General features: G+C 38.0%; 1 protein-coding gene across 1 annotated transcript; it reads right to left on the bottom strand.

Annotated features, from left to right (window-relative positions):
• Positions 1 to 4,224: 4,224 nt before the first annotated feature.
• Positions 4,225 to 17,822, bottom strand: LOC139133129 (palmitoyl-protein thioesterase 1-like). Its single transcript, XM_070699551.1, has 8 exons — positions 17,657 to 17,822; positions 16,477 to 16,586; positions 15,948 to 16,075; positions 15,252 to 15,322; positions 14,071 to 14,264; positions 11,437 to 11,535; positions 10,600 to 10,671; positions 4,225 to 5,534 (listed from the first exon to the last, which is right to left on the bottom strand). Exons 1-8 carry the CDS (start codon positions 17,778 to 17,780, stop codon positions 5,412 to 5,414), a joined length of 921 nt encoding a protein of 306 aa, XP_070555652.1. The 5' UTR covers positions 17,781 to 17,822; the 3' UTR covers positions 4,225 to 5,411.
• Positions 17,823 to 23,487: the final 5,665 nt, after the last annotated feature.

Genomic DNA, 23,487 nt, shown 5'->3' with positions numbered 1-23,487 from the left:
TGCAAGAAATTTCTTGCATGGATGGATGTGTCCCTGGCAAGAAATTTCTTGCATGGGTGGGTAGGGTCCTAGACTTGGTTCAAGCATAGGCGACCCAATAGGTTCTGAGTTTTTCAAACTGTTTTCTCTTCATTTTCTCTTCTTTCTTCATGCTCTGAATGATCGGAATAAATAAAATAAATGGTTTATATAACCTAACCTAGCCTCTGTGACTCTTTATTTATTTTACACTCCATTACAAGGACGTATATCTCTCATACACACATGCTGTAATTAATTAGTCAACACAACTAATTATGCTAATCCGTGGACTTATCAGGGATTTTACGGGTTGGTCAACATCGCGAAAGATAGGAATGGTTACTAAAACGGAAGGTAAGAAGCTCTCCTGAAATGTGTCCAGAAATTACCAAATTGCGGCCAGTCATGACCATTTATCCAAAATCTACTGCAGCCAATGTATTTCGATGGCCGGAGGAGAGTCAGCTACTCTAATTTCAAACGTTTAAATGGTCGCGAAACAGTGCAAACCCTGCCAGTGCCTTGCCTGCAGTTCATGGCATGAGGACGTCCGTAAAGCAGGAAGTCGGAAGTTGAAACCTTTGACCTTTACGTTGTTTATATGTGGGCAAACTTGTAAACATATTTCCCAGGGACAAGTCTGATTTTGACTAGGGTCAAAGTTCGTGTGGTTAAGCGTGGTTCTCTCAATCGGGTGGTGTTGCTAAGGTTTTGTCTGCCCACCGTCCGTGGGTGTAGGGACGGTGGTCTGCCTTCAGTTTAGCTGTGTGTTCTCGATAATTTTGCTGTATTTTTTCTCACAAACATTGAAATTCGTTTAAGTTTTAAGAAACATTAATTTTTATATGAGGAATATTCTAGCTCGTATCCTCGAATTAAACCAGCCGATTTTCTTTGATACAGTTTTTTATATGGTTTGGAGAACTCTTTGGGGCGGCGTCAGATAACAATGGAATGAGACAACAACATTTCGTTCATGTAAGGAAATCATATAGCAAGTACTTCTTGCGCTGGTGCAAACTCTACGAAATATTATGATATCAAAGATGTTTTCCATGATAGTTTACAAGGTTTCTTGTCTAATTCGCGGAAATCATCAAGAATAATCTAAAAAATACTACACGTAATTATGACTACATTTTGTATGTGTAGAGTGTTGTTTGCCGTTCCGAACGTATATGTTCTACACGTACGCGACGTATGGTTATCACTGATCAGCTGATGATGGAACGTTATTACGTGTAACTAAACTCTCCATAACGATATGTTACCGGCAGACATGGAGATAATAGCGAGTGAATAGAAATGACGGTGACTGGTTTAAAAAATTCACAGTGCTGCTAAAAATTCTCACAGGCTTCTTAACGTAGTGGCCGACATCATCGGTGATGTCAGTTTGTGTTTCGATGTTGCGAGGTCACCGCTCAGGTGACTTTAGTGACGGGCTGCTCTGAGCCTCGTCAATCGCTTGTACGCCAGAAAAAGAACGGTCTGCGAGTAGTCATGTCGGAAAAAGCTGGAAAACTGCGATAGTTTGGTGATTTTTGAGCGGATTTCTGGTAGTGGTAGGCCCCTAATAACCATGTTGTCGATGAGTGTTGGCAATATTTAATTTGGGTGGAAAATTTTCGAAATATCGACAAACAAAGTTGCGACAAGCGTGCTGTCGGGCAGAACATGGACGTTCCCATGGCTGTGGTGGTGACGTTAAAGTCAAAACCAGCCGTAAAAGGCAGAAATCCCGTCCGAAAACACCACAGCTATGGACCCAAAGCTAGCCTAACAGTACAAACGAAGTTTTATAGCCCGTGCGCCGCTTCTTTCGGGAATTTTGTGCACTAACAGCATAAGGCGCGATTGAAAATCGATGAATTCCTTAGACTAGTAGCGACCATGGAGCTAGAAACTAGCTCCATGTAGCGACCGACTCTCTTTTATTAGGCGAAAAAAGTAACCGGCGAGATTAACTCTTTGACGCCGTAGAGTCATTCTAGTCATGAGCTTGGTTGCTACCGTATACCAGAAAACAACCGACTTTGACGTCAAAGGCCTGTTGCTGGTACGTACTTTGAGACAGAAAATAACGATGTGTTACCGGTAGACATGGAGTTAAAGCGAGTGCAGAGAAATGAAGGTGACTGTTTAAAAATTCACAGTGCTGGCAAAAATTCTCCAGTGCGTGCTGTTGCTAATGTGTCACCATTGTGCCTTGAATCACGACGCGGTTTGTAAATTATACTTGGTATATACACTCCCAGAAAACGACGACGTGAAACATACATCTATATAATTTTGTTGAAAAACTCATGAAACGGCCACTCCGGTGATCTTTTTCTGCTTGGTCGGTCGATACTTTCTGGGTGGCATTTGTTACATGGAGCAGGACCATAATTAGTTATGTTAGAATTTGGCGCTTGGCAACGAAAAGCATGCGCGTTTCCAGCGTTCCTTTCAATCTAACTTCCCGTTTATTTTTGAATAATGAGCAGTGTTTGTTTGCGCATATCATGAATATATAAGCGTCCACTAGGTTTACGGACGTCCTCGGGACATGTTTCCCAAGATCTTCATACCTTCCCCTTTTTCATTAACATCACTATCTTTCCGATGTTGACCAACCTCTGATAAGTCCACGGATTAGCATAATTAGTTGTTTGACTAATTAATTACAGCATGTGTGTATGAGAGATATACGTCCTTGTAATGGAGTGTAAAATAAATAAAGAGTCACAGAGGCTAGGTTAGGTTATATAAACCATTTATTTTATTTATTCCGATCATTCAGAGCATGAAGAAAGAAGAGAAAATGATAGAGAAAACAGTGTGAAAAACTCAGAACCTATTGGGTCGCCTGTGGTTCAAGTCGGTGAATTTTAAAAAAATAAATCATTTTATAATAGTTGTCTCTCTTGTGTCTCTCCTTTTTCGTAGTCAACACCTATCCGGACTTTGGCAGCTCACGCCAGTTTTCCCAGCGCGATTGAATGCGTCACTTTTGAGTCCTGCGCAGTAGTGAGTTAACTCCGCTGTATAGCGTTCATTCCACTCATCGCGTTCACCCCTACTCATCGCGTCCACTCACGCGCGCGTTTTCACATGAAAGCAAAATACAAATCATTGCGTTCACTATCCACTCAAACATTCACAAATCACAGACTTGAACCAAGTCTAGGGTGTCCAAGAAATGTCTTGCAGGGGACACACCCACCCATGCAAGAAATTTCTTGCAAGGGACACACCCATCCATGCAAGAAATTTCTTGCAAGGGACACACCATCCATGCAAGAAATTTCTTGCATAGATGGGTGTGTCCCTTGCAAGAAATTTCTTGCATGGTGGGTGTGTCCCTTGCAAGAAATTTCTTGCATGGATGGGTGTGTCCCTTGTAAGAAATTTCTTGCATGGTTGGGTGTGTCCCTTGCAAGAAATTTCTTGCATGGATGGTGTGTCCCTTGTAAGAAATTTCTTGCATGGTTGGTTGTGTCTGTTGCAAGAAATTTCTTGATTTGTATGAGAACTAACTTTGAATGACCCACATAAACGAAAGAAGTCCCATGTGTTTTAGTGGAAATTCCTGTAAATCTATTTCATAATTGCCATCGATGCTTTTTATGCAACAATTATAGGCTTTCCAGTACAAAACCCATTAAGTGTAAGATAACACACAAAAATATTGGTTTGAAAACCATAAATGTCACATTGTGATTTTTTCGTTGTGAATTTTTCTGTGATTGAGTACAGATATCAACATTTCTTTGAAATTTTTGAATTTTAATTTTAAACAAATTTGTGATCGTTTTACATTTGTAATTTGTAAAAATGTTTACACCATTGATCAGTGTTGAAATTTTTTCACCATACTTGAAAGTATGAGATTTCTTGCCAAATGCTTTAAAATTAATGTTTTCCTCATAAATATCACAATGGAAATATGCAAAGGCAACTAAAAGCAAAAATTACTTCTCCAAATCTGAACATCTTCATAATTTAACTGATATTTTTTACTTTTTTAAAATGAAAATTCATGAATTTCAGGTTTTCGGCTAAAGGGAAATCGTTTTCCGTGCTGTTATTTTATAAACCTAGATTATGGAGAATTTAATTAACTTGAGTTTAAACTTGACATAAATTGATTACTGTATATCACTGTAATACATTATGTAACAATCTTGAATATTTGTTTCTGTTTTAGAAAAGATAATCATCAGCTCAAGTTGGTTTATTTTCCTGTTTACTGCAATATTTGCTAAAATATCCACTACATAAATGACTGGTAAACTATGGTAACAGTTCCACTGTTACCTTGGCATCACTGTGATGACCAACTTTGTGGACAAAGATAAAGGTTACTGTGGATAAATGTGCTGGCTTATCAACTTTCAAAAATTGATTCACACTCCTCATTTTGGCCACATTGTAAAATAATTTGCACACATGACGGCCAGTTTCATTTTCTTAAAGTTAACCATTATGAACATTGTTTCAGAAACTTAAGGTGGCCTTTACCAGAATCAAACCACTGAATAGCTATGTGCTCTATAATTGCATCACACTCAGAATTCTTGCGCAAATTTTGCCATTGCTATTCAAATTTCAAACAAAGTGCTCAATACCAGACAGTGGCTTGAGGTTGAGGAAAAAAACATGAGCTATACAGTTGACAGAGATGCACCTGTACATACATGCAACCCTGAATGTCTTTTTCATGATACCACAAGTAAACATTAAGAATAAGGTGTACAACTTAAACATGGCCCATTTATGTGGAATAGCAGAAATTAGCATCAATAGTTTACTTCAGTTGGTGAACACAGCCTGTTATTGCCATGAGAATTAGTGTTTATCCAATTTCAATAATCCAGTGTCTTCGTTGAAATTAGTTTTTTTATGGTATGTGCCGATGGCATTACTATCATGTAACACCCAACATGCAAGTATGTTTGAACGCAGGTCTTACACTCAGGAATCGACTTAACTTTATGTTTTACAAGGATTTACGGGACTATTACTTTCTCTTCCCCCCCTCCCCCCTTCAAAAAAAGGTTCTGAAGGAATTAAATTTGCTACCTCATTTAATTTGATATAAACATATCTCTTCAATAGAAATCATGTGATAGATCTCATACCAGCAATGAAGAATATCAAAATTGAAAAACTTACTATCATACACTATGTGTACACTTGGAAAATACAATATTTAAATGACAAGAACATAAGAAAACATAAGGTTTTATAAATTCAAATGTGCAAAAAAAATTCTTCATGCATTTTTTCATGTAACAAAAGTAAATGACATGGTGAGCATCTTACAAAATCATTTCAAAACTGCAACAGCTAGAGTGAAACAACAAATATTACACTTCTCTGAGTGACGAAAATGCACTTTTTTCTCATTTAAGAAATGGTAAAATGCTTTGTTTGAAGAACTCATTTGTAAACTGAAGATGATCCCCAACAGCAGTCAGGAAGACAAGTTTGCCTTCTTTGTCCATCTGTTTCAGACCAAGCTTGTCCTGAAAGAATGATAAAAAACACTGTGTTTTACAAAGAGTAGTTTACAAAGAAACAGAAAATATATTATATTACCATGCCCTGTCCATCGCATTTTAATTGGTGGAGCTGAACCACGTGACTGCCCACAAATACAGAGTAATGGTTTGTTCACATGCCTGTGAATATGAATAATGGCGTAAACATAGTAACTTTACAGCTAAAACGAAAATTGTGATTTGTACAAAGATCATAATCAATCACAAAATAAAATGGAGCACTTGTGGGCCAAGTTTAGACACTTTTTTCAAAAAAATCTCCGGATTTGCAAAATGTTTGCAGCGCACACTAATCAATGACAAGTTCTGGGGCCCTGTTGTCATTTGTACAGAAAATTTGTGTAAATTTCGACAGTTTTTGGGGGGTTCATTGATAATATAGTGGAAATAACAGACTCTGCACTGACCACTAATGTTTATATATGGGGCAGGTGAGAGGAAAGCCAAAATTAACGGGCTCGGCAAGCCTTGCCTGTTAATCTTTGGCTTTCCTCTCGCCCTTGCCCATATATAAACATCAATGCTCAGCGTGTCGTCCATTATTTCTATAATATATACCCCTGGGTGTCATCATACACAGGGTTCGAAATACCCGGTGGTCATGCGTCAAAAGACCACCAATTATCTAATTTGGACCACCAGATTCTATTTTTGGTGGTCAATCTTGACCACCAAGTTTTTGGAGCAGTGTTTCATCAAGGCTGCGCGATTGCGCGATTGCCCCTTGTTTGGTGTGCTGCCCGGGTGTGCTGCGCGCCGCCAAGTGTACGTAGAAGGGGCGACCCATCGCGCACTGCACTGAGCTGGCTGGAATGGCATATCCAAATATCATGGGTGTCACACTTCGATGCTTTTGACCCATTATCGGCACCTGTTAATACTTTGGCAACAGGCATTGTATAGTGTAGCAAGAACATTTACATGAAAGGAACTAATTTTAGTTCGATTTTGATACTTTTTGTACTTTCCGTATGCTGATTTTGCATATGAAAGCCTGTCAGCCCATTGAGAGTTACGTTCACAAAAGTTCATTGCCCTTGTCTCATTATCTCTGTACGATCGAGAACAGGAGACAAACTGAAGTTTTTGTGCATAGTATGAATGTCCGTAACACTATGAAAATAATTCTGGTAGCAAAATTGACTCGGAAATTGGACTTTACTGTTACAGAAACGTTTTCAGTTCAGTGAATGACATTGGCACTGTGACGGGATTGCATGCAATGAGAGTCACAAGCAAGCTGTAGTGTCAATGGGCCCGGTTTTTGAATTCAGTGAACAAACATTGACTTATTTTTCGGGCAAATAAACCCTAAAGTTAACTGTTGATGACAACCAACATTTCTGTTTGTTATTTTCCCACTGTAAAATGACTGACAAAAAGCAATTGGAGCGAATCTGACATCGAGAAACTCCACCGTCAAAACACGGCAGACAGAGACCTCCTAAGTTGTTCGTTTTAACTTTACTGAGTCTGCGCACAAGACTACAAGACCAGCTAGGTCACTAGAAAAATACAGCTAACAGGTTTGTATAGGGCAATCTTGATCCAAACTCTGCTGTGGTTAGGGATGATATAAGCACAGTAAAAACGTGACAAACAAATATATATTATTTTTTCAGAAGATAGGAAAGCATTCCTTTATAACTACTAAAGATTTTCTTGCTTTGTGTAAGTACACACAGTTCAGTTAAAAATGAAAAAAATCCTTGAAGGTTCATGTACAGTGGAAATGGCTAGCTGTAACAAACATACAGAATATTGTAGCATACAAATTACGCTACGTTTTCAGGAATATTAATGCTTACGAATATTAATGAGCCATCCGCCACTCTTCTAAGCTCTACATACATTCACAATAGAGATACTCAAATTTGTTGACTTTTGAAAACATCTTATATAGGATGGTGTTTGCAGCCAGCAGCTTGGATTGTGTAAGCAAGTGATTTATGGTTTGTAGTATGTGTATCACAAGTGACATCATTGCAACATTAAAAGTTACCTGTAAAGCCGTGGTTATATGTTTTAGTTAAACCCCCCCCAAAAAAAAATTTTAAAATCCCCCTCAAAAATTCCTGCAGAGGGGGACCAGTCCCCCCCCCCCCCCCCCCCCCCCCCCCCCTGGTGTAGCATCCTAGATGAAACACTGTTGGAGGTCACAATAGTGCACTGCAGAGCTGTAAATCTTACATGCCTCTCACAGTTTATTGCTAGGAGTATCCAGAAACAATATATTGTCCTCAGAGATAGATACATAGTATTTTAGCAGTTATGTAGTACACGTCTTGTCTGTTCAATCACAGTCCCTCCACTGTGGTTCAATGTCAGTCCTTCAACCCCACTCCACTACTCAACTGAGTGTTCCTTTAAATAGACAATGTCTCTCTTTGTTTTACTGTTTACTGCTATGATTATTGTGATAAAATCTGCAAACGTTGAATAACATCTCCTAGCAAATTTCGTCTATAGTCATTAAAGTGACACATACAAAACTTCATAATAGTCCAAAAAAATGCAATAATTGTCATGTTATACAAGCAGTAATTGTCATTTCTTTATTACACAGTAATTCTGTCAAAACTTAAAATCTGTAACTCAAGTCCTTTGCATATAACCAGTCTGGCAGTCAGTCAGTCACTCATGCAGTAGTCAAGTTGATCTGTAAATGACTGAAAATTTTCCAGTGGATTTACTGGGCATCCACATACATGTAAACCAACTTAACATGTGTAGCAGCATGGTGAAATGGTTCCAAAACAGCATGTACAGCCCACTATTCACCCCCATGGACCCCAACCTCCACAAGAATTACACTCTGATATTACTAATTTTTTGGACCACCAAATTTTGCAATTGACCACCAAAATTTGAATCTGGTGGTCAAACTTGACCACCAAACAAAAAAATTAATTTCGAACCCTGATACATCACCCCTGGTGTCATCATACATGTAAGTGTGCCCACTATACCGTCAGTGACAGACATACTGGTAGATTTAATTATTCCTATTGACCACTGCAAAATTTTGTCCTATATCTACTCATCAGTCAATCCATTTTATTTGTTTGTTTATTGCTAGCCTTTTCATCATCTGTATGTAAACTCTCTGACTGGCACTGATGACAGTTTCTGGTTTGTTAATAAATATAACATTGCACTTGATGACAAAACTAGAAATGGTCAAACCGGTTTGCTTTACACCTGTTATATCGCTGGCACGCCTGAATTTGATTTTCATAGTTTCCATATTACCAAGGTACAGAGAATGCACTGTTTTCATCATTTACATAAGTAGTAATCCCTGAAAGTCTTGTAAAAGGCTTTAGGCAACTATTCACTTTTACACAATGATAATTGGGCTATGATGTCACTATTACCACACATTTCTGGTTTAATTGGTTCCCCGTTGTGTTCTTTTTGTAATGAGGAACAAGAACACTTCTACCACCCTTTACTGGGACTGTATACATACAGACAGATTTTTGGAATGCAGTTAACAAGTGAATTTATGAAGTTCCACTAATCAGAATATTGCTGAATGTTATGAATTGCATCCTTGGTGATGTGGGTGTAAGGCTAACTCACATGACTGATCTTAATTTCTGATTGGTTATCTTCATATTTCTAAATGTAAGAATTGAATTTCTTTTCTTCACCTTGAGCTCACAAGCTTTAAATCTTATGTTAAATCAGTCTACAAGATGGGAAGCTATGTTGCATTCTCAAAGAGGCTTCAAGAAAAACACATAGAAAAGTGGGGTGCTTTTGTCATGCATTTTGATTGACAGGTATCATTTGTCCTTGTTCTGTTTGCCATTGTATTTATGTTGTTCTGTTTTTTTAGAAATTAATAACAAAAAGTCATCATTAGGTATTAACTTTTGAACGATGACTGGAGTGACTTTTGGCAGGCAAAGCTAGCCCGTTTTCTCTGGAAACATACCCTCAGAGGAATGCTAAAGCACCACTGTGTTACTAACGTTACTATGTGGATCTTCAAAAAACTACTACCATGAACACTGTACTGTTTGTATGACAACCTCACAGCCTTTGAGTTGATTGTTTGAACAGTGAAAGCAACGAGTGGTAACAGCTGAACATTGTTATTGTATAGTATTACTTGTTCTCAACGTACCAGGTTTTGGATAGCATTTCGCACTTTGAATCAATATCTTGTATTTTTATAATACTCACACATATTGAGTGCATAAGTGAGTACGTTTGATTCATGAATAGTTAGTTTTGGTCGACGAGATTGTCCATCATCATTGGATTCTAATTTCATGTGTTTAATTATCTTGCCAGAAATGCAGAGAAGTGACCTGAGAGAGGAGTTTGCCAAAATCGAGGTGAGATGGCACGCAGAGACATCATAGCAACCTTTTCTGTGAAGACAGTTACATATTTGAAAGACCATGAGTGTGATACCTGGGACATCTCTACAGCGTCAGCATCATGGAATTAAGATTTAAGAATTTTTAGAACTGATCATGCAACCCCTGAATTGAGTTAACATGCCAAATATATTTTTTATTATGTTTACACAAATGTACATTTCATTTTCCCAGACTAAAAATGCTCAAATAGTCAGTGCATTGAGAATTTCTAGTTGAGTACAATGCATTTCAACAAATTTCAGTGTATATATATATATATATATATATATATATATTACACTGTAAAGTCTGAAATAAAACTACGTAGTCTCCTACTGATATGACTCTCATTTGCTGCTATCTGTAAATACACTGCCCTTCGTATAACCAAGATTCCTACCCCATATTTAAGATTTTAATAGTGTTTGTTTCACCAAATCATACATTACTGTATCATAATATGTTTACCTTACAGTTTGAGAAGTACAATTTCTGTATCTGAAACATAATGTTGTCGACATAAATCTTGCAAAAGGAAACCATTCATTTGAACTGACACAAAAAGAATGTGTAGAATATATTGTGCTTGTGCATATACTGAAAGACATAAAAATATTTTTGAACATCTTTTAACCAATCAGAAGATATCTTACCTGGATGTAAAGAGGACTTTCCTGTAAGGTGTACGTGACCTTGGCTTGTCCAGGTTTATAGAAACCGAACCACTGCCATATTAGAGAAGAAAGTATAAGAGACATATTTCAGATTGAAGGACTATTTTTGATCAGATTTATCAGCACATGGTTGTCCAAAGTTGATTGTATCTGAAAGAGGGTCTGATTTGGAGCCATAAACAGAGTTCATACCAATATAATATTTCTGGAATGCAAACAATCTATTTTATAGCTACATGCAATTGGTGGTTTCCACTCAGAATCAGTGAAATTGCCAGTTTTGATCACAGTTTGATGAAAATGTCAGATCAATCAGCCTTTGCAAACTGCAGGAGAGTTGGTGACCAAGAACAGAGATAAGATTCCCGTCCATGTGTCCTGCTCTCAAGCCCTGAATTGGACAGTGTTTTTTATCTAAAGTGAAGCTATCTATTGTATGTGACCAAATCAAAGACTAAAGTATTTCATTTGCATTTCAAACACACGAGCAAACACTTTTAATAAATGTTTACTTAATTTCTTCTTTTCCAAGATTGAATGCTGTTATCAACACCGCAGTATGAAAATGAATACATGGGACTCGCATCTCCCATATGCCTATAACTACAGTACCTTTGAACTGTAAACAAAAATATTGGCAAAACCTTGAAACCTATCAGTTCAAGTTGAATATCAATAATAAACAAAATTTATGGTGATAAGGCAGCAAAACTTGGCAGCCACATAGATATCTCTGAGAGAATTTTGCTTGCCAATTGGATGCAAACAACCTCTTGTAATGTGTGGATAACACATGTACAGACAAATTCACCTCACCTCACTTATCTTTGGCTGTACCATGGTGTCTTCCGAAAACTGCACCATTACAAATTTGTTCAACTTCTGTAAGTTTGCCTTGTAAGTCGGATTGACAACCTGGAAAGGAGAAGTTACCATGGATTGACATAAAACAATTAATTTCCATAAATTTTACATAAATCCAAAACATATCAGTGCAGAAACTAAAGTGAGAGCATTGATCAATTTTTAACAATGTCATCCAGTAGATGATGTATTCTGTTCTCTCCCTTCAGATTTTACGGTTTTTGAATGTCAAGATTTCCTGGATTTCTGTACTTTTTGCAATGCCCAAGTTTTTAAGATGGTAAAATTTAGGCTCCTACATATTTTCCCAAGATTTCTACATAACTTGCAATGGACAGACACAAATGAGCCAATGCATTTTCAATATACATTCTTTGGTATTCTCAGTCAACTTAAAGGGACAAAGTCGGCCATTTTTCATGAATTTTGCTTGATACAAGATACTACTTATATTGTTTGACATGTTGAAAGATACTGAATGAATGGGTGACCATGTATATATTCAACCCAGGGTTAAGACACGAAACACGAAACCATCCCGACAATGAATTGATGGTCATGACAATGAATTTATTTTCGCCATGGTTTCATTTAATTTGTCTAAAACCGGAGTTGAATATGTGCATGGTCACCCATTCATTCAGTATCTTTCAACATGTCAAACAATATAAGTAGTATCTTGCATCAAACAAAATTCATGAAAAATGGCCGACTTTGTCCCTTTAAGTTGTGACAGTGCTCATGAAAATCCATCCTATCATGCACCTATTATCTTATAGCTCAATAAGGCCATATAAAAAATTGTGTGTGTTTCCCGTCACTCAACCTACCGTAAAAACAACCCACCAACCCAAGACATACGTTTGCATTTTCAAAAATTTCTGGGTAGATTCTCAAGTTCTACTGCATTTTACGGGTCTCAGCCGACAAAAATAAAAATAAAAAATTCATCAAACAAACCCTACCCGAGTTATGTTACAGGACACAATTTTTATATTTGGCCTTTGCGGTGACTTATGATGCATTTTCTCTCCATTATTTCTGCTCTGTTTGTGTAATGCAATTTCTTGAAAATCACGTCAAAATGCTAAAGGGGTCTTTCTCTCTCACACCACCACTTGCATACAATCCCATTGTTGGTGGTTGGAATTTAGACTGGACAATCACTCGCTCGAGGGCACCCCTACACATGTATTGAGTGTGGAGCACCCTCAACATTATACCACTCACAGGATATTGGGTGAAAACAAACATTCTTGTCTCCTCGGCAATTGTTCGATTTAATTATAATCAAACCAGAAGTAGAGAGAGAGAGAGACTATCTTAATTAGATTTAACCCCTTGACTACCAAGGCCAATGTATTCCTATATACCAGGCCCCTTATGTAAATATTGATAAAATCTGGGGTGTGGTCATTGCATAAACACTGCTTAGAGTAAAAATTAAGTAAGTACCAATAAACCATATATTTTCTGAATCAGCATGAAATTTCCCACTTTTTCATACATAAATTATGTATTTCCAGGTCACGTGACTGATCACATGACACGTCATGTGACCAGAGTTGGCAAAGAATATGAATATTTGAAGCATCAGGACGTGTTTTGAATCCATAAAATGATGCAAATTTGAATACAGTTGCAATTTTTATGGCATTGTCTTTACATATATGTAATAATAACTACCCTTTACTTTATTTATAGATGTACCTATTTAAGATTTTTCTCACAAAAGGCAGAGTAAATGAACCCAAACATCAGCATCTGACATGATTCTGTATTTGAAAATCAACACATTTTATATTTGTAAACACCTGCTTTAAGTCTTCCTTGCAGAAACATGCATCTAAAATGGTTATGATTTATCAAAAAATATTTCACAATATTTAAAAATACATTTTAGGGAACAACATATCACATGACCAAACACATGACCAGTCATGTGACCAGTCATATTGGTATATATGGCTGCTATAAAATTTCACTGGCTTATAGTAAAAACACTGTATTTCCTCTAGTTTCATTCACGAATATTACTGTTAATAGAATATATTTACATACAAATCATTTGTTTTCAATAAATAAACATTTCATTTCATTAAAAAACCCCATAAACATCTTTGCAATCGTCCGTGGCTTCTGAATACTGTAAACAATCAGCGCGACGCTTCAGTGATCAGCCTGACCTTTTAGGGTTGAGGTCATGGGTCACGACATTTGCTTCCGGATTTTGGCCATATTCGGACGTACGGGGGCGCAATCACATTCAGCCAAATCGGAATACATCAATCTTAGTTGAGCTGCGTGCAGGCGCCTAAATTACGGGATTTTTAGCGATAAAAATGAAGCAAATACGCCTATTTAACTGTGCCTGATATTTCCGGCACTCAAGGTATATGGTAATTCAATATGGCGCCGGAAATATCCGGCGCCATAGGTAGTCAAGGGGTTAATTTAATGTGTTGAGACAGACAGGATCTGTCGCTAGAGGGCGCTCTTTTTGCTCCCCCCAAGGGCACCCTTGAATGACGGATCTTTCAGTCTACACTGTGTTATACTCATGTTGATTCTATGGAGGAACCTTACCTTTTCCTGGTTGATGTCAGCCAAGAAAATACTTTTATTCCTGTATAGTTCTTCATTGAGCGGATCGTGCCAGTACTCTGCCTGGCACAGAAACCCTTGCACGTAGTCGTTATACGCCCCCAGATTGAGAAGCTCCCTAACATAATCGCACACTGTGGAGCTGTTGCCCGGGCAATGTGGAAATCCATACACACCTGAAGACATGAAGTCGAGGAAATAGAAAAGATTTAGGCTGTCATCAGATCAAAGACTGAAAAATGTTTCAGAATGAAAGATAGTTCTGACCTATGCATATACCTTGCATGAATCATACTGTCTTATTAGTTCTGTAAAACTCCCTCAAGCAATACTAGCTGGGTTTCTGTTTAAATACAGGTATTTTTCTTGTTTTTCTTTGTAAACGGCACGTTTTTAGTTATGAACATTAATATACATGTATAATCATAAGGGTGTATGGTCATTTGTATATTGTAACGCATCATGATTCCCAAATCGAGATCTGCAAGCTCCAAACAGGATCTGCAGGAATTGGTCCAGAAAGTTAGTATTGCCAGGTACGGTGCCTAACAGGAATCAGAAGTGTGAGTGTGAATTTAAAGTGGTATGCGATTCAAAAGTGAAAGACTTACACTTCTGCTCAAAATTTCTAAAATGAAACTGTCAACCATTCTCTTACCAAATCAAAAATAAAAATCAGGGGTCATGGTGCAAACTTTGGAGCTGGAGAAACGAATTACCCAACATTTTGCAATATTTGAAATTCAAAATAGCCACCATCCCTTAGTTAACTCTATGGGGAAAAATAAAACTTTGGATTTTCGAAAAAACTCAGACAGAGAAATTTTTCTTTCCCCAGAGCTTTAAAATGAGCCCACACAAGTGGTAGATCAGAAAAGAATTGTAAAAATTTGAGAGTCTGTTCCGTCTCTAAGTCTGCTACCTTTTGACATGTAAAGAAGAGTAATGATATTGATTTAAACTGAAGTCGTGTATCTGATGAGTACAAATGAACCAGCCCCTACAACAACACATATGCTGACAAATATAAGGACAAAACAGAACCCTTTCAACACCAATAGATTCTGTGAGGTTGGAACACTTGAAGAGATTTTAACAATTTGGTTGTAAGGTCATTAATATCTGCCTTTTGTCGTGCTGATAGGACAGGTGTTCCTGCTTACCTTGATGTTGACCTCCAAAACTGATGAGGTTGTGCATGGGTGGGTTTGGACAACGCTGTGCAACTGCACGGCTACAGGGGAGAAAAAGTTGTACATGTCAATTTTTCATTTCAAAATGCTCTTCCTTCATCTGGCAAACTGTAGGAACATTGCTGATACATACACAGTGCAGGCATAATATAATACTGTCTGAACACTAGATGGGAAGGAATTATTTTTTTATTTAAAAACTGACTTGCAAATTGACCTCTGTGGGTTCAGACACTCTGGTAGATAACCACCACTGTTAATGCAGAGGTGATTGGCATGGATGAGTACTCTCCTTGATGAAAGTTCAAAGTTCAATATATATTCAACAAATAAGGTAAAAGTCCAAAATCTGCACATGGCTGAGTTCAATGAAGGTCAGCAACAGAGTTAAACATCAGTTTAAAGGCCAGGGACTTGATCCCCGGGATCATGTTTGTTTTAGTTTATAGGAGGATTATGGAGTGTCATAGCCTTTTGTTTTCCATCAAAATTGTAATCTAATAAGTAGATTTCCCTGTGAGACAATCTGACGCCAGCACAGGCCTTTAAGGATACTCTTCAAAATTAGCTCAATTGAGTCCTGTAGAATCACGCTGGATCATCTAAAACAAAGTTTAAAGTTCAACACGGGTCAACAACTGATTTCAAAGTTTACAATCAACTCACAGGAATTGTCCTCCTTGAGAGAAGCCCATGGCATTGTATCCAGCCTTCAACTTTGGATCACTGGCTAACTGTTTACAGACATCTGTGACTTGATCATTTGCATTCATGAAAAATCCATTCATGGTGTCCTGTGAAACGAGTAATTCAACGTGTAAGTCTGAGTTATTACTGAGAAAATCTGTGTTTCACATTTGCACATGAACGTTAAGTGGGTTGATGCTCTGAAAACTTCACGGTGACGAATGAATACTTCAAGGAAACTATAGATTCTCTTACATGTATGACCTCATTATCATTATTGCCTGAAAAGGAGTTCTGATTTGCATGATACCTATGAACCTTCAATATTAAGTAGCAAAATGTATTTTGGTATCTTCATTAAACAAGTGCAAATTTTTCTGTGCATGCATTATTTTTCATTACATGTAGTTTTGATCATAAAGACAAGCAATGCAGAAAACATTAAGAGGAATTAAGAAAGAGTAAACCGTTTCCTGTTAAAATTCATTTACAAATAAATTCTACTCACAGAAATAATGTTACTCCCTATCATCAGTGATTTGACGTAGACGCCAGGTACAAGGCTTTCAACGAGACTTTTGATTGAACCCATGCTGAGCGGGTTGCAACAACTGTCACCTGAAAATACAAAGGGCAATAAAAATTGAGTCAGCGCTCTTCATATTTTCAGGGTTGCCCCTGCAGCATTATTATATCAAACTTTAAAATGGCAGCTGTAACGAAATTGGTGACCGCTGCAGCTGCATTAACTCTGCGTGGCAAGGCTCAAGGCTGTGTGTTACCGGCGTTGTACGGCCTCCCGGTAACACACAGCCCTGCCACGCAGAGCTACAGCTGCATATATAAAAGAAAGGACGCAACCAAACTGTATTTTGGCAAAGTCTTGTAGTGATGGGAAAGCTACAAAATTAGTGAACTATGAAAACGCATCGAATGCTTAATTTGCTTCACATATTTGCACAACATTCATCGCCAATTCCTGGGAAGAGGCACTGTACAATGAAAGTAGGAGATTTATTTCTGGCTGCCAGATACTGGTATTGACTATGGGCACAACTGTGTCTTTGAATACAATGCATCATTTAACTGATTTTAGTTTTATCCAGACAAGGATATGCGTGCATTAACCCTCCATCACTCCTTGAACTTTTGAAGTTAAAACAAGGGTCATTTTCAGTTGCCACCCAATGCTAATAGTATACCATTCATCATAGATCGTAAATAACATTGCATTTGCAGCAATAATGGTATAATAATAATATAATAATAGTATAACTATGGAGCTAAAAATGGAATTTTTAGCTCCATGGTATAACCAAAGGTGCCAGGGGTTGCCTGTTATGCATGTACACAGGCAACTCCAGGCACCTGTACCATATTAGGTACCCGGGGTACATATAACCACAGTCCCTCTAGAGGGACTGTGATATAACCTGGTTGTTGAGCCCCCTGTGCGCGGTCAGCCAGCTAACCGGTGATCAATAAGTATCTTCACGTATGACATAGCTGTACTGCTGTAGCATTACATAGCTGCAGTGTTGTTGCTCGATGTTTTGCCCCATTATCTGGGCCAGGCGGAAATTATATGAGGTACAGAGAGCATGAATGTACTTGGCAAGTGCCATCCAGTGAAACATTACTTGTACCCGAAACTAGAGCTACGTATACTGATCAACTACAGTACTAACCCATGCCATGCCAGAGAACTACTGGTAACGATGAATTCGTACTCTTCGCTGTCACTGGGTGTGCACAGGAGTGAAGAAAGACAACCATCAATGCAAACAGCGAAGTCTTCGACGTAATCGCCATGTTTATTGTTGGACTGACCAGTCGTCATGTGATTCTTTGTCAGGTGACCCTATTGCGGAAGTACCATCGTCCGTAATATGTTGTGACTTGAACAAGGGCCTCCCATCACACTGTTTATCATCTTACCGTGGTACCCCTGTAAGTCAGGCGCCTCAGAACCAGCAATTTCAACATCATTAAAAATAGGCAGCTACCTTTGCTCGAAAAGCATTCCTGTCTCTGTTTTTGCCAACATACACATGAAAAATTGAAAACGTTTTGCAACATAATAAAGTTCTGTCACCTGCGGGCGCTCTTCTGTCCAGCTTTCAGGTTTGAATTCCTCTGTTGTTTGTCCGTTGTTGATTTGCTTTCACTATGCTCACATGACTTGACGCTTCATGTTGATAGCGAACCTATCTGCTATCAAAATTTATTCAAAGAATATGGCTTAAATAATCGGGCATCTTGTTTATCGGCTTTTTTCTGAAACAAATTAATGAACTTGACAAAACGTTTAGCGGTATAAACGGATTCATATAGCCTAAAGGCCAACAGTAAATAGCAACAAGAATGATAAATACGAGAACCAAGGTTGGAGCTTCGCTTGACGTTTTAAATCATGTTCTTTATTGAATGCTGAGGAATGATAGCAAACTAGATTTAAGCGCGATGCGGACAAACTTTAATCAAGTGTTTTTAGAGTGTTTTTCCCCTGCGGGGCCGTAAAACTTTGAGCGGAAGGCGAGAAGTTGTGTGGCTCCTCGAAAAACACCAGCATGCGATGACGTTACACAGAGAAAAATTCCATGGATTAGGGGTGGACCATTTGATATCCTGGGGGGGGGGGGCTTGGAAGATTGGTGGAGAGCCATTATTTTTTTTCCCACGTGCTTCACCATGAATTATTTTTTTTTACAGGGCATATGCTAGCAACTTTTTTTTTCACTTTCCTTCTTCGAAATATATATTTTTTTTACCAAATTTCAGTGCAATGTTTGTTTGCTTGGTTTTTCAAACCCAGTAACAAGATGCTGTTCTATCGCACACAGACTATATTCAAGAAACTAAATAAAGATATGTAAATACATGTACATTTTTGATTCACTTTACAAAAAAATATTTGTAAAATCATGTACATTTATGGCATTTACTTGTCAGTGTTGTCCTTACATTGAAAGTAGGCGGGTAATTTAAGAAAGTAGACGGGTTGACTGCGAGGGAGCGAAGCGACTGAGTGGCGAGTGAGCGTAGCGAACGAGGGGGGGGGGGAGAGCGCGAGAGGGGGGTGTCAAAAAATGAAATTTTGGAGTGGAAATGGTTTTCTCTGGTGGCATCTGAGGTGACATTTACAGACTGAAACAGTACTTTTGTTTTGTGTCTTAGACGTGGCTCACATACAACAAAACAAACAAACATGATTTTGTTTTGTTTGTATTATTTATGACACACTTATGGTTTTATTTGCAGTGAAGATTTTACATTTAATTTTAAATCACCTGCTGTCTGCTCATTTCATTGCCCATTTCCCATTCTTCATTACCACATAGTAGTTTCCCCCAAACCATCAAACTCATTCAATTCTAATCAAAACACATTCGCTTTTGTAAAGAAAAACATTGGTAAGATAATTCACTATAACAGTGTTCGCATTTACGAATAAAACATGCGTATATAGAAAACTCATAACAATGAAAAAATGTGTAGAGAGTTGATCCAATGCATGATAATATTACGCATTGGATTGAGTCTCTACGCATTTTTTCATTGTTATGAGTTTTCTATACGCAAACGATAATAGTAAAATGTTTGCAGGCTGTCTCTCTTCTTGTGGTAATTTGACAAAATCCATACATTCAGATTTACACATTTCTGGAAAACACTGGTGAGCAATTTCAATTTCAGCATACTTCCTCTAATCAGAAGGTCATGTATACTGTACAATTGTTCATATTCAGTTATTGATCCTCAAGCTTGAAACGGTTTATGCTTTATAAAACTCCAGAGCTACTGCTTGATTTTTATTGATGCTGCAGTGTGCATCGAACAATTTGCCAAGATTTTTTTTTCCGAGTCGCAATAGTCCATAATTGTTTTTCCATTAGCCTTTTAAAGCCAGATTTTTTTTTTCGAGCAACTCCACCTGGCATCTTTTTTTTCCCCAAATCTTCCAAGCCCCCCCAGGATATCAAATGGTCCACCCCTTATTTAATTAATAACACATTGCAGAGATGCGACGAGGGTATCATCGATATTTCGGTCAGGATCACCAGCCCAAGGACATGCCACAAATCGTGATATTACCCTATCTGCACGTGTTATTCATTTAATTACACCGAACATTTGAAACCATCACATAATCCAGTATTTGTATTGTGCACATAGAACGACAGGTTGAAATCACGCGCAAATTTTCGAATGACGCATGACAAATCATTGGACATCTCAACAACTTGGAGCAAGAGATAAAAATATCCACTTTTATTGGAAGAAATTGTTGTCTAAAAAAAGCAACGCCTTACGGCATTTAAAAACTGCGCACATAATGCTTGGGAATCTATCTGGACGATAATAGAATTACAACATCCTTTATAAATATGGTTTCCGAAACTTCTTTAAACACCTTTAAATTTGCTTTGGGATGAAATTTCCATGGACCTCTTCATCGTTCAATTTTAGCTCCTGTTCGCAATACTCGTGTACAGCACTAGGACCAACATTGAACAGTTGGTATATGTTAGTTTGTTGAATGGCAAAAACTTTAGAATCACTTCATGTGTAACCTTGGTATATGATGTGAATAAATGTGGATAATTGATCAAATTGGGTTGTTGTCTCAAAGTCACGTAGAAGGTCGAAGATTTGAAAAACTGTCTGATTACTTTATTTGGTACATGTATTTGGAGAGATGACTACTTTTAGATTTCTTGATGTGATTTATTTTCAAAATATCTTCTCTACAGTTAAGAAATTTGATTTGCATGTTCTTTGGTATAACCTCATTTCACCTTGTTGCGAAACGGTCAGACTTTCTCTGAGACCCACTCATTCGACAGCTTTCAAACTTAATTTACAGATCTACGGAGCAGACCTCTTTTAGACCGCTATGAATGTATAAGTGTATGCTAATTTTCTACGGTATTTTTGTGAAAATTGGTTGCGGACATCTTCTAAATTTGTCAAATTGGTTTCTATTGATGACCGGATACAGATTTATTAAGATGAAGTTATTTGACTTTTTCAAATTAGACTAATTTTCTCTCTACTTTTTTTTCAAAGGTGTTTCTTCTAAAACAATAGTAAAAATTTGCCTTTTAAACTATTATTGGCTCTTATCATGTATTTGAAAAGGGTATCACAGACTATTTATCCACCGTAATTTCGTGCCAGTCACGATGATCAGAACAAATTCTCCGGCTACCTTCTTCCCATACCATTGTTCCCTTCCCGAAGGCAACTGGGCAAACGTTGCTCCTTACCAGCCAAAAATGTGAGGAATGGACTATTCCATCCATTCATTAGAAACATATAAATTAAAATTAATATTCATTAGGGAAAGACCGCATTAACTTGCATGCAACCTGAAACCGGGTCCTTGCCTGACCAACTCGGGTACAAACAGGAAACTTTTAATCCCCCAAGGTGTTACTGTTTCCATTGCCTTGATTTAACGCCACATCTCCGCATACCAGCATGCATTATAATAGGGTGACACGTATGGCAAGACTAACGTGTAACTTGTCCGTCCGCAGGCCAGCACTTTCTCCGAACCATTTACCTTGTGCAGGTTGTAGAAAACAACCAATTTTTTGACGCCACTGGTTTACAGACATTCCCATCTTTCGAAATGTACGACTAGAAAGACATTTAGATGGTATAAAGAATAACTTTGACAATAGACCCTCGAGAAAAATGGGGACAGGCAACTGCTGTGGTTTCTTTGTGCGATCTATCTTGGAATATATTAAGTTTATTTGCCAAGCGGTCCCCGACAACAATACTTTGTACTTACATTTTAATCTCATTAACGATCAAACTGACTTTGTGAATATGTACACTTCCAACTGACGTCAATTTAAATCAGATTAGAAGTGGTTAGGTTATGCAACAAATATAGTGTAGAAATGTCATGAAAATATATCGACCTGTGTCTTTGCTCATGCATGGCACGTTCCGAGTAATGACACAGAGAATTTTGAGGGTTTTTTGATACAAGTCATGGTGAATGTTCCGGTAACGATGAAGATCACGTTTTGGATTCTGGCTGTAGCCAACAGGAAAACACCGCCCCAGACGTTTTTCTCGGGGGTCTATGCTTTGACACAGGTGCCTGGGTTGCCGGTGTACATGCATAGAGAGAGATGCCCATCTCTCTCTATGCATGTACACCGTCAACCCAGGCACCTGTGTGCTTTGACAACAAAAAATGTAATAGGCCGAGATTTTGAAGAAGTTTTTTTTTCCAGAGCGTTGTTACGTGTGCTTCTCATCGAACGGGTGACATACAGTGCGCCTTCTTTCAAGTTTAAGCTCATAGGTCAGAGTATATGTGTCCAAAACATGTCATCTGCATTATGAATCTTTTCTAACGTGCCAGCATTTCCGTAGTACACGTACCGACATATTTCGCCAAAGGCAGTGTCCCACGACAAGATATTGTCCCTTGTGAATGCAGTTTTACTGTGCGCTCGTTCGAAAAATATTCTTATCCAAGTATGAATAGTATAGTGGCCTTTCCACCATGGAAAATGACCAAAGAATATAAGATCTCTCTTTGTGTAAGTTGGATGCACCAGTGAAGTATGTTCGACATGTATTAAATTTGGATTCAGCTTCGAGAGCTTGTTCGGATACCGTATCGACTCACAATTCCAGCAGTTTCCGGAATACCTTCTGTAGCCCTGGTAATAAAGCTGTAGGAACCTAGAGTCTGCTGAGGATATTATTATGCCGTTGTTCAAACCATTTTTACTTTCTCTTCCCATCACAAAGTCATAGTGACGAAGCGGGGTCAGTGACTTCAACACGATCATGTCCATATCCATATAAATGCCACCATATTGAATTAGTATTTCCAGTCTAGCTACGTCGGAGCTATGCTCTATAAATGTCAGTGGGTGGTTGAAAATGGTTCTAGGTCTCTCCCGTTTAATGATTTGCATTACGTCACCAACTCTTTCCTTCACCTCTTCCCAGTACTCCCCTTCAGGTTCGCAATCAGTGTGGAACATTATTTTATCCGGTTTCATGAATTTGTGGGCGCTTAATATGCTAATTAGATGATCGAAGCGAAATGTATGGTTACTGAACCAGATGTAGTGAGCGATATTCGGAACAACAGGTTTCACATGACGGTTTTTCGGCCCTCGATATTCAGGATGATGTTTCCCGATCGAATGGAATTCAGGAAAGAGAGAATTTGTATCGTTTTTAGATAAATTGTCTCTGTATTTCGGTAGTCTTGAAACACTTGTATATTCTGACTTCATATGCCGGTGATTAATATGCAAGTATGGGTCTAAGGAACTGTCGTCTTCAGCTGGAGGGATGAAATCGTTTGAAAATATTGTCGATACCTGATTTGGAAATAAATACATTTCGCTGATGACCCAGAGACAGAAGATGAGCATGAAGATTACGATGATTAATGCTATCTTGTGCCGTCTTTTGCCGTTGCCCAGCGATATCATATTGCAGTGTGGTGGGCGACTGAATTGAAAACACAACA

This window comes from Ptychodera flava, chromosome 5, assembly GCF_041260155.1.
Source record: "Ptychodera flava strain L36383 chromosome 5, AS_Pfla_20210202, whole genome shotgun sequence".
In the NCBI taxonomy this organism is placed as follows: domain Eukaryota; kingdom Metazoa; phylum Hemichordata; class Enteropneusta; family Ptychoderidae; genus Ptychodera; species Ptychodera flava.
The sequence above is the reverse complement of the archived record's forward strand: the minus strand, read 5'-3'. Positions and strand labels throughout refer to the sequence as shown.

What these genes read in the sequence shown, in the direction of transcription:
- LOC139133129 (XM_070699551.1), bottom strand. Translation starts at nt 17,780, where the DNA reads ATGGCGATTACGTCGAAGACTTCGCTGTTTGCATTGATGGTTGTCTTT. An exon ending in TAGGGAGTAACATTATTTCT is followed by an intron (nt 16,076 to 16,476) that starts GTGAGTAGAATT and finishes CTCGTTTCACAG; the next exon opens with GACACCATGAATGGATTTTT. An exon ending in TTTTGGAGGTCAACATCAAG is followed by an intron (nt 14,265 to 15,251) that starts GTAAGCAGGAAC and finishes TCATGTCTTCAG; the next exon opens with GTGTGTATGGATTTCCACAT.